At 40.4% G+C, this 11,581-nt stretch overlaps 1 protein-coding gene across 2 annotated transcripts; it reads right to left on the reverse strand.

The window, feature by feature from the left end:
• Nucleotides 1–1,878: 1,878 nt before the first annotated feature.
• mgat1b (alpha-1,3-mannosyl-glycoprotein 2-beta-N-acetylglucosaminyltransferase b) lies at nucleotides 1,879–10,128 on the reverse strand. 2 transcript variants are annotated; one of them, XM_084562678.1, is made up of 3 exons: nucleotides 9,639–10,128; nucleotides 5,991–7,214; nucleotides 1,879–4,354 (listed from the first exon to the last, which is right to left on the reverse strand). In XM_084562678.1, exons 2-3 carry the CDS (start codon nucleotides 6,843–6,845, stop codon nucleotides 3,653–3,655), a joined length of 1,557 nt encoding a protein of 518 aa, XP_084418804.1. In that variant the 5' UTR covers nucleotides 6,846–7,214; nucleotides 9,639–10,128; the 3' UTR covers nucleotides 1,879–3,652. The 2 variants fall into 2 exon arrangements, with proteins under 2 accessions (XP_084418804.1, XP_084418805.1); XM_084562679.1 differs by lacking the exon at nucleotides 9,639–10,128 and adding an exon at nucleotides 8,952–9,357.
• Between the last annotated feature and the right edge of the window lie 1,453 nt (nucleotides 10,129–11,581).

Below are 11,581 nucleotides of genomic sequence, written 5' to 3' on the forward strand. Positions count from 1 at the left end.
AGAGCTGGGATAGGGTCCAGGTGAAATAAAGCAGCTGTAGTCACTTCTTTATGTGCAAATTAAAGCATATGGTCAAATTTAACTACAAGGTTCCTCACAGTAATATTTGAGGCCAAGGTAATGCCTTCCAGAGAAACGATATGATTTGTGAATTTCTGAAGTGATTAGGGATGTACAATGTCTACAAGTCTACAATGACTTAAGTTTTGTCTGAGGAAGTTTTTCCTAATTATATTGCCTAAGGGAAGCATGTATAATATGAAAAGTTATGGTCCTACAGGATGCCCAATAGAGAATATTTCAAGAAACTGGCCAAGAGAGAAATGTTTTGGATACACACTCAGTACCATGGCCAGGGGCGGATGGTGTATAGGGGCGATTTGGGCGACGCCCTACCAGCTGGGAGAAAGAGGATTTTTTTTTTTTTACAAATTCTATCACAGCAAAAGTAGTTTTCAGTGTTCTAGACATATTATCTGTCATCAGAATCGTCAGGTTCAAGTCGCGTTTCAAATGGTCCCGCCTCTCTGGGCGAATTCATCAACGTGGAAAATCGCCCCAGCTTCTCCCATTGACTCTCATGTTAAAACTTTTTTTTTCGGAAAATGAGCCTTCAATGCATTTTCAATGAGGATTTGGGGCTCGCCCTAACGCGCTTGAGTCATACGTAACTGAGCAAAGAGATGGCTGCTTGATTGGACAATTCATCAATCAATCACGTCCATCAGGAAGCATTCGCGCAATTTTCGTCGGTCGGCTGAATTGACTGTATATACTATGTGGAGAAGAAAAGGATGAAGGAGTTGGGACCCGACTGTCCGGACTTAAACATTTCGCAGCAGGCTACTGATCGTGGGAGGACATACACAAGGAGCTTCACCTCAAACGTGTATGCTAAACGGCTTTTTTTGTTTCACCTGCGTGCTGTTTCAAAGTCCCGGGACAGAGATGTTATGGACTACAACGGGGATGAAGGACTTAAAACTAGGGCCGGGACTTTAACTTGTTAATTAAGATTAATTACACAAAAATAACGGGTTAATCATTTTTTACGCATTTTAATCACACTTATTTTTGCACCGCGGAACGTTTCTCACTGGATGAGTTCGGCGGACCGATTATACTGGAGCACCAACTAGCGTTCATTACTTCAGACTACAAACCACAGTGAACATGAACGAAGAAGCTGATGAGACCGCTTTGGTTGGCCCCTTGGATGGGAAATTTCAGTCATTATTCAATGGTATACTAAAAATCCATATGAAAAAATAACTTCTCACTGTTCTCAGGTCAAATATTTATATGCGATTAAAATGTTTGATGTATTAGCACTTTTAAACTTGCTGGATTTTACAAGGCAAATAAATTAAGTTAAAACTTAGTTCCATGGCCCCATTTGTCTTTGTAAGGAGATGTTCTATTTTGTCTTTATTATTTTGTCAGAATGCACCAGAATGCTTAGTTTGTACGTGAAAATCACAAAAATCTACTGGGGGAGGATGCCCCCAGAGCCCCCTACAGGGGTTTGATTTACAAACTTTGCGCCCCCCCCCAACACAAAATTCACCAGCCGCCACTGACCATGGCGCAAGTGTACTTAATGGCTTCAGTTTAAAATGTTATTGAAATTAGTGACCGTCAGTAATCTTGTGAAATTTACAAACTGTGATAGTGACTACTGTGTATGAACTCTGCCCTTGTGATATCACAGACTTGAACCAGTATACCTCCAAAGGCTGTAAAAGAAGCCTCTATGCTTAATAACACGTGAGTCAATATAAACAAGTGACAGATGAATATCTTGTCTTTCTTGATTGATAAGTTTGAGATGTGCTACCTTTTACATTTTTTAGAATAAAGTGACTCCATCTGCGGGTGGATGAATATCAAAATAGTTGATTTTATTTATAATGTATTAAAGTTATAAACACATCAGGCAGTGGTTTTACACATCACCATACAGAAATGGGAATCAGTCAATCTGTAGATAATCTCCCAAGCTACAGTACAGTGATAATCATTTCTCTAGCCATTCCTCAGCTTTCTTCTTGTAGTAACAAAAACATAATACATCAAAACTACTGTAGGTTTTTAAATAAACCTAAGCTGACCACACCAGTTTTGATGTCATGAAATGACAAGTCAGCATCAGGGGTTCAAGTTGAGCTTCTCATGTGCAGCTATTCAACCTGCTTAGAACATTAAGTTCAAGAGACTAAAAATAATAACTCTGACAGTATTTTTAATATGGTATTCCTTCCAGCAAAGCATTTCTCTTAAGCCATCACACTTGAGTTAAAACTAAGATACTCATGCTACTCTGATACATCATCAAATACATTTTTTAAATTATCTTTTTTCATAATTAGTTATGTCAAGATCTCCTTGAGCAAGAAACTGGCCATAAAAAACTCAGCCTTCAATAAAGAGCTACAATTTGAAGAGCTTTCTGAAACAGGCAAGCCATTGCTCACACTGACTTAATGCTCTAACTGAATGTTATGTTGTACTGTTTCATTAATCACAAAACTTTTTCTGTCATGTGCAAACTGAATGCAGCAGCATGAATTCCAGAGACTTTCTGAGAGTGTGCCATTATCTCCACTTTAATAATTGACTGAATCAAGAAAAATTAGCAGGATCAAGCCACCGATACACATTTTCTGCACGTCCTGTGAAAAATATTCTCATATTTTCCCACAACTTAATCTCTTCAGAGTTATGGTCCATTGAAGCTATTGGGTGTTTGGAACTCTTAATATTTCAGTCACTGTTTCTACTGACCTCAACAGACAACTCTGGGTCTGACCAAATATTATTATTTTGAACTTGCTTGGTACTGTCTGTCCCCACCTTGTTGATTTCTTATGACCTATTAAGTCTTTTCTACAATATTCCTGTATTAAAAAAAACGCAAGGTGCTCAGTAACTGAAATGTCAAGAGCTCCAAGTGACAGCAAAGCATGGCTTTGGTACATTGTCTTAGTCCTGGATCACATCTTCTGTAATTTGGGAAGTTAATATCGCTGTAGATGACTTTTCAAAATGACTGTAGTGTACTGAAGTACTGAATATGGCCTCTGTTTACCACCTAAAACTGTGAGTTTTCCCATTTTCTTTTGAGAAACTACAACAGATTCAATCAACAACCTTGCAAAATGTAAAAAAGAGAGGTTCGTACATAACACTGTTCAATATGTTCTATGAATGATCACTCTTCCTCGTATTTAGCCTCCAATTTATTATCACTGACACTAGTGATAATTTAAGCAGCTGCTGCAAACATGAAAATGTGATGTTAAGTCTACATTTTTCCAGTTAATGGTAGACAAAAAACACACATCAAACAAAATGGCCCAGAAAGCAAGGCACATAGCCAATAGATGCTTTGAAACAGTGTTTAAGGGTGGGATTTACTTTCCACATGAGCTTTCTGTGAAGTCTGTGTGAGCAATCTTTGCTGATCCTGAATGAGCACCATATTTTGAAAGCTTTGCAAACAAACAGGCCTTCCAGCTCCAGTGATGTGCCGTTTGAACTTCTTCATGAACCACTGTATCTGCCATATTCTTTGGTTTGAGAGGGTGTTCCTCTGAATAAGGCTGTCTTCCCTCTTCAACACCATTCATACTGTACACCCTGGATGAGTCTCTCAACTCCAACTGATGTCATACTGTGTCCAGCCCTCTGGTGGAGCCAAGAAAACTCTTCGTCCCCGGTGCAGGAAGCTGACTGTGCCCCTATAACCAGTACGAGGAACTCCAGATTTTAAGTCATCCATCACCCCAAGATTTCTGGCGAACACTTTAAAACTGTCCCTGCTGGAGTACTGTACCCTGTACGGTCCAGGTCCTCTTAAACTACCCCCTTGCTGGAGGTCCTCAATCTTCACCAGCGGGGCGCTATAAACCTCTTTGATAAATTTTTCTTCGTACTTCTCTTTTAACAAATATGACAAATCCTGTTTGGTAAAAGGCACAAATTCAGTGTTTAGCTTAATATAACGAAGATACTGGTCAAAGAACTGACCTAAACTGACACCTTTCCGACCAAAGGTCATAGTTCGAGAGATTTCGGGGCGGATGCAAGAGCGGTCCTTGCGTTGTTCCGGTTGACGCATCCAGTCATCCCAGAAGGCCGAGGGCCATTTGGGCTCCAGTTCGTCCCACATCTCTTTCAGCAGCATCCAGCCCAGACCAGGGAAGAAGTCTGTTCTGTAGAGTAGCTCAGCTTTGGATGGATCTACCAAAGCATCTCTTCCGTTATCATTCCAGGCAGAAACACACCACAGGGTGGGGTCAGAACGCAAGATCAGATACAGGGCTCGGAAATACTCAAAGAAATCTGGTGCCACCTAAATGAGTAGAGAAAGATACACAGTAGTGAGACACTACTGTTTCAAAGATCCTGTCCAAATACAACAACTTTTGAAAGGTTAGCTCACAGAAATTAACCTCAATGGTGATGTCAGTTATGTTATTTTTATATATGATTGTTGTCATTTTGAAACCTTTAATTCAGTTGTCTCTATTTATGACCCAGTCTGATGACGTAAATAATTCCACTTTATTAAAATATGTCTATTTTATTAAGTTTAAACCTTTATTTCTATTGGTGATAACAATTTGTTAATACACAGGATTAGATGTTACAATCCCTTATGCCAGTGACCTGAGAACACAGCAATGAGTAAGTACAGAAGGCCAGAGCTGAAGCTGGTCTACAAGCCACACTGGAATGTGCTACATGCCGAAGTGTCCTTGAGCAAGACACTGAACACCCAGTTGCTCCCAGTGCGTGGCACCAGTGTGTGAATGTGTGTGCTTGCATGAGCGAATGCGTAGATGCGTCTGTGACTGTAAAGCGCTTTGAGAACCAATATGTAGAAAAGCGCTATATAAAAGCAAGGCCATTTACCATTTAAGGTTTCTTTTCTTCACCAACTTAGATTTTCTAGCAGACTGTACACCTGTGTGCGTTTCTTGACGCTCAGACTACATTTAAAGCAGCATAGTATTTTTAATATTACTGCTAATAGAAATAATGGAAGAAGCAACAAAAACAAAACCCAAGCTGTTATGAAAGAACATGCGCACAACAAAAATGATGTACTTGTGGGGGTTGAAAAGCTGAAATTATGCTTAAAGAGAGAGCAGCCAGTCGAAAGAAACAGGAAGAGTTAGTCCCCAAGTTGTCAGTGATAACAAGGCGGAAACCAAAAAGGAAACCAGTGGAAAACGATTACATAAGTAAACCAAGAGTTTTCTCTACACTGGCAAAATAACTGCTGATTTACAGGACATCACTTCAACCCCGAGCTGCAGGTCAAAGTTGCTTTGGAGTTGCTTTCCTGTAACTGCTGAGGCACTGTTTTACCAACCAACGTTTTCAAATTGTAATGTTGACAAGGAGATGGTTGAACATAGACATTAGTTGTTGTCTAACAGCAGTGGGTTATAAAATTGGGGGACAATCAAAATACCATCTGAAAAATCACATGAATAGGCAGTGTAGTTGGGGGCGCAAATAAATGTGGTTTATATTCTACCAGCTGCAAGCAGCGCTTCCTTTTTCTTCATACACTCCTTTGAGGAGCAGAGGTGTCTGTCAACAGTACCCCATAAAGCATACCAACAACTGCAATTCCATTCAGGCCTGCAGACTAAAGAGGGTAAAGGTTTTGAACCACATAGCTGCTCTCCAGTTAATCTCTGACTATTGCCATTGGTCACTACTTGCTTCTACATTTGAGGATGGCAGTGACTCCAACAGTCATGGCGTTTAATACGCATCAAATGTGGTTTGGAATTGCCTTTCCGAGTATTCCCTGAAAAATACGTCATCTGGATGATGCTCCAAATCCTGTATATAACTTTCTGTATAAAAAGGTACGTTCATAGATGTTCAAGTTACCCATACAGTCACAGATATTGTATTCTGAACTGTGTTGTGATAGCTAGTCAGATGTCTATGCAGATGAGAGCACTCACCTCGAGGTCATCCTCCACAATGACCACGTTAGAATGGGAGAACGTGTTGAAAACTTGGTTGAGTGCCCAACGGTAATGCCGGGCAATTTTATAGTAGCCCTGGAACTTCCTGTGCTCTGGCCGAACTTTGATGTCAGACAGGTCCGGTTGTCTTATGTGTGTCACTTGATCTCCATATGAGCCAATCACACGAGCTGTCTCTGCATGGCCACAGTCTTGGCTGACAATGATTGGATATAGTTCTGGAGAAGGGCGGTATTGTATCAGTCTGTCAAGGCTTCGCTTTACTGTCACCCTATCACAAGCAATAACTAGAACAGGAATGACAACTTCTGGACTAGAAGCATAAGTCGTCATTTTATTGTTCTCAATGGTCTCTTGCTTTATTTCAGTGGCCTGATGTTTTTCTAAATTTGAGCCTGGAGCCACAGTTTGAACAGGCTTCTGTGTATGTTTCTGTTCAGGTTGTTCCACTGAGTTTTTGAGAGGGATTGGAGTTTTTAGTGACTGGGGAACAACCTCTTCATTGACTTCTTTTAGATCATCCGTTTCTCTTTTCCCAACATCTTTCTGTCGGGCCCACACTGCTCTGTGACTTTCAATCTGCTTTAGTAGCTTTTTCTGGTTCTCAAGTTGAATTTCTACCTCCTCCGCAAGCCGGATCACCTCCCCGGCAAGGTTGACTCCTTTCCCTCTACCCACGCCCCACTCCTCTTTTCCTCCCGGTTCAGCTCCACCACCTTCTCCGAGGCGGCCGATAGGAGGGCGACCCCAAAGATAAAGTAGAAGCAAAGCATTCCAGGTGACAAACAGGAAAGCACCGCATAGTATAAGAGAACCTTTCTTGCGAACCATGGCCTAATGACACTAGAAAATGGGTGGTGTTGGTAGGGAATAAGTGATGGAACCAGAGTGAGAATCCTATTGACTGAGGTTAAGATGGGCAAGGATCTAATATGCGGTTATACTGCAATTATTTCATCATGTCTTTCGGTCAGGAGGGTATCAGGAGGACAATCCAATTTAAAATGAATTTACATGATGTTACTTTGGAATGCATGCATTCCATCAAATCCTAGAGTCAGGCCAATGAGCTAAAAAAAGAAAAAAAAAGAATGAAAGCTTGCAGAGAGGACTGCAGATAAAAGAAAACAAAGGGGGAAGGTGGGGTCACTTTGGGTTGAGGGACTGTGACTCGGTGGATGTTATCCTTTAGCCATTATCCTGAAAACAGAGCAGGAATACACATAATCAGTACAATGAATATATATAGTAAATTTCACTATAAATCAAGTTACACAGCAATATGCAAGTTTGGGTACAGAGGTTTCAGTACAGCTGATCAACTGTCACTGTGAATACTTAGGTGAAAAGACAATGAACTGATTTCAAAAGGCACCACACAAACTTTTTTCAAAAATTTCTTGAGAAGAATGCTTCTTAACCTGTTAAGCACAGGTGTGGCTCAGTCATGCTGTGGGCTTGTGTTGCAGCAAGTGACACAGAGAACATTACACTGGTATATTGAAGAACAGCTTCAATCAAATACCAGCAAACATCACAACATCTCTAAAAAAAAAAAAAAAAAAAAAAAAGAAGCTGAAAATGAAAAGGAGTGGCTTCTATAACAGGATAATAATCCTTAATACACCCAAAAATCCACAATGAATTACATCCTAACATCCAAAATATGTGGATAGACCAGACCAGACCAGACTGTGTCTTTTGTTCATATAGACTGAGCGAAGGCGGTTTTGTAGTTTGGCTGAGCTGAATTAAATTAGTCTCCTGTTTAGTGTCTGTCAATAGCTGAGCTATAAATCAGAGTCGAACTGCTCATGAACTAAAAGGCTACAGGATAAACACTGAACTGCTTACACAGCACTATCCAGTCAAATAATACGTAGTGTCAGTACAGTGTGTGTGACAGTGAAGTTGTTCCCTGTAGTAAACTAAGTAAAATAAGTAAATGCATGGAGGGTGAAGGTCACACTGACTCCCCCACAATACCTCCTCAGCATTAGAAACACCTAAACCAATTAGTGCTGATAAATATAGGTCCAGAATAATCTTGTAAGGAGGATTGTTTGACTGCAGAAACAAACACTGACAGATATCTGACTGTGCTTCACTGCTCTGACAAGAGCACAAACTCAGCTCTCAGTGTTATTCACATCATACTTTTATCTGAATATTACCATCACCTTCCAAACACACACACTTCCCAATCACATTCCACATTTGTACTACAGTCAGAAGTTTGAGAAGTAACAAACGGTTGCAGTTAGGCCAGCTTGTGCTGCCTGTTGACTTTTAAGTGAATAAATCTAACACTACAGCATACAACACTACTATTTTCAATTGTTTTATTGCCAAAATATTTCTTATGTTAGAGGATTTCTGTTACAAATAAAGATTTCCAAGCGTAATAAAATGTATGAAGCTGGATGTTATATCTGCCATATAAAATATAAATCAAAATTTAAAGGCGTTATAACATAAACAAACTCAAGTCTCAAAATAATTTAACTGAACTAGCAATTATCGTTTGATCTATGTCTCAACAGATTTGAATGAATCACTAAAATTATGTGCATTTTCCACCCAGCAATCCAAAACTAAAAGATATTCCATTACAATTAAATAAAACTGAGAGAAATTGTCTGAGCTTGATGCATTAGTTGATTAATGCTTTTAAAAAGTTAATGAACATTTCTAAAACACAAATTTATAAAGGAAATGGTCAACATTAAAGCTGCTGTTTTTAAAGTGAAAACACAAAACAATAAAATACATAAGAGTAACACTACGCAGAGCTAGATCACGCAGACAAGATAAAATAGAAGAAAAAAAAAAAACATCCGACAGAGTCGAACTGAAGCAGAGAAGCGAATTGGTTCTTCTAAGAGATCATGTGCCCAGCAAGAAGTTAAGAGCCTAAAACACAAAGCAGTACCCTACCCGCCGTCGGAGCAGGCTACAGATATGTCATTCCTCCTTGTCAATATAGCACTTTCCGACAAGAGAAGCCCAGTGTGAGGGGGGAGACAGAGAACTTGTTGCTCTCCACACACACTGTACCAGTTGAAACTCTGTTCCTGAATCCCTCCTCCCACCGCCAGGCAACGTGGAGCTGACTGGTAGGATCACAGGAGCCTGCGGCAGGATCCTAGTGAGGCATCGGACAGAGTTCAAGAAGCTAACGGCTCACATGATTACTCTTTAGAAATGGAGACCGACAGGTGACGCCTCTTAGTTGCAAACACTACTACATGCTATTACGTTACTTTCAGCTGACGCGTCCACGTCGCAGGTTGCCAGCTGTCTCTTGTTTGAGATCAAACATGGGTTCAAGTACTTCTCTGAAGGTATTCAGCGTAGTCAAACTACCACCTATCAAACATTTGTTAAAACACAAGACATGTTGGGCGTTATTTACAGCGGGGGTATGACCCGGGTTCTATCCCCGCTGCAGTTATTTTCTAATAGTAGGGAACAATAAAATAATGTTTTAATGGCCAGAGAAGTAGTCATGCTGACCTACAGTTAGCAAGCTGGCTAACGCCGAACGCCGCTTTTAAAGGTATTAAACCTGGAGCCGCCCCGACCGGAGACGTGGTTGCAGCAGTAGAAGCCAGACTCACTCACCTCGTTCATGCCGTTATCAGGATACGACGTGCATCTCTGAATAAAGTGAGGCTCATCAAGCTGCAGTGCTGACCGGCTAGCTGGCTAGCTAGCTGACGGTAGCTTGTCGAGCCACCCTTATATTTCCCTCGGTGTCACATTCAGAGCACATCTTTGTTTTTTTTGTTCACAGAGGCTCATACGTTGCCTGCATCGTTAGTTAGCCTTATTCTCCCAGCTCTGCTCTGTTATAAAACACCAGCAGCAGCTGCTAATGTTAGCAGGCTACCATGGCTGCCTCTCTGCAAAGCTTACACTGCCAGCGGTTTGTGTATCCACAGTGACACAGTAATAAGTCCTTTCCCTGCCCTGGCTGTCGTTGCACATACAGTCTCTTGTTCTCCAGCTGTGCCTACCACAAGCGACAGCTTCTAGTGTTTGGTGACGGCATTTTTCATCTGACTGCACAAAACTACACTTCCGGGTTATTGACTCGTGTATGACCGAGTTGACCCGACCCAAGCCGAAGTCTCCCAGACAATTCCTCTTTTTTAGATAGATAGCTAGCTAAATTGTTTCTTTATTAATCCCAAACTGGGAGATTTCACTGTTGCAGCAGCAATGTAAAATCAACAATAAAAAACAGAAAACCTAAAATAAATAAATAAATAAATCTGTAGCCTACACAATATTTACAAAGATTAAAGATAAGTGAATATTAAGAATAAGTGAATATTTAAAAATTAAATTAAATTGCAATGAAATGTAATGAATTTACAACCAATAACCAAACAACCATGTGCAAATGTGCAAGAAAAACAGAAGTCCAGAGTGTCATCTGTCACCCACAGAGGAGGAGTTGTACAGACTGATGGCTTGAGGCAGGAAAGATTTCCTGTAGCGTTCTGGAGAAGGTGCTCCGTTGTCTGTCTATTGTGTGGTGGAGGGGGTGGTCAGGGTTATCCATGATTGCCAGCAGACCACAGCAGAGAAAAGTGTGCTGGCCACAACAGACTGGTAGAAAATTTCCAGCATCTTGCTGCACACATTGAAGGACCTCAGTTTCCTTAGGAAATAGAGTCTGCTGTTCGGTCCTCCTGTTCATTCTGTTGTCGATGGTCACTCCCAGGTATTTGTAATCCTCAACCACCTCCACATCCCTACCAAGTATGCTGAGGGGCAGAGGAGCTGTTCCCATCCTCCTGAAGTCGATCACCATCTCATTGGTCTTGTCCACGTTAAGCAGCAGGTGATTCCTTCTAGCCCACCCCACAAATCCGTCCACCAGCCTTTTATACTCTTCCTCATCCCGTCCACCACTTATAAACCCTACAACTGCAGAGTCGTCAGAAAATTTCGGTTTATTTCTGTATATTTTACCTTCCATGGTTCCATTGTACGGAAGAGGATCAGGGCCACTGTAAAAAAAAAAAAAAAAAAAAGAGAGAGAATTTGGGATTGTGACTTTTTTCAGAATTCTGTCTTTATTCTCAGAATTCTGAATAATTCTGAGAATAAAGTCAGAATTTGGAGAAAAAAGTCACAACCAAAAAAAGGTTTTCACAGTGGCCTCAATCCTATTTGTGACTGTTCTTTTAAGTGAGGCTAAATATAAAATAGTAGCTATATATTTATATATGTATATATTATATATATATTCTTTACGCCCATTTCCTTTACTGCAAAACTAAATTGAGTCACAAATTGTCATAATAATCTAATTATGAGATTCAGTCATAATTATGACTTTGAATTTCATAATCACAAAGTCACAGTCAAACGTTTGGACACATCTTCTCATTCAATGGTTCATCTTTATTTGTTATAATTAGTATCTACCTTTTGATTTGAAGACAGCTTTGTACATTCTTGGCATTCTCTCAATCAACTTCATGAGGTATTCACCTGGAATGGTTTTCCAGCAATCATGAAGGAGTACCCAGAGGTGCTGAGCTGTTGTTGGC

Source organism: Chelon labrosus (genome assembly GCF_963514085.1).
Source record: "Chelon labrosus genome assembly, chromosome: 16".
Taxonomy (NCBI): domain Eukaryota; kingdom Metazoa; phylum Chordata; class Actinopteri; order Mugiliformes; family Mugilidae; genus Chelon; species Chelon labrosus.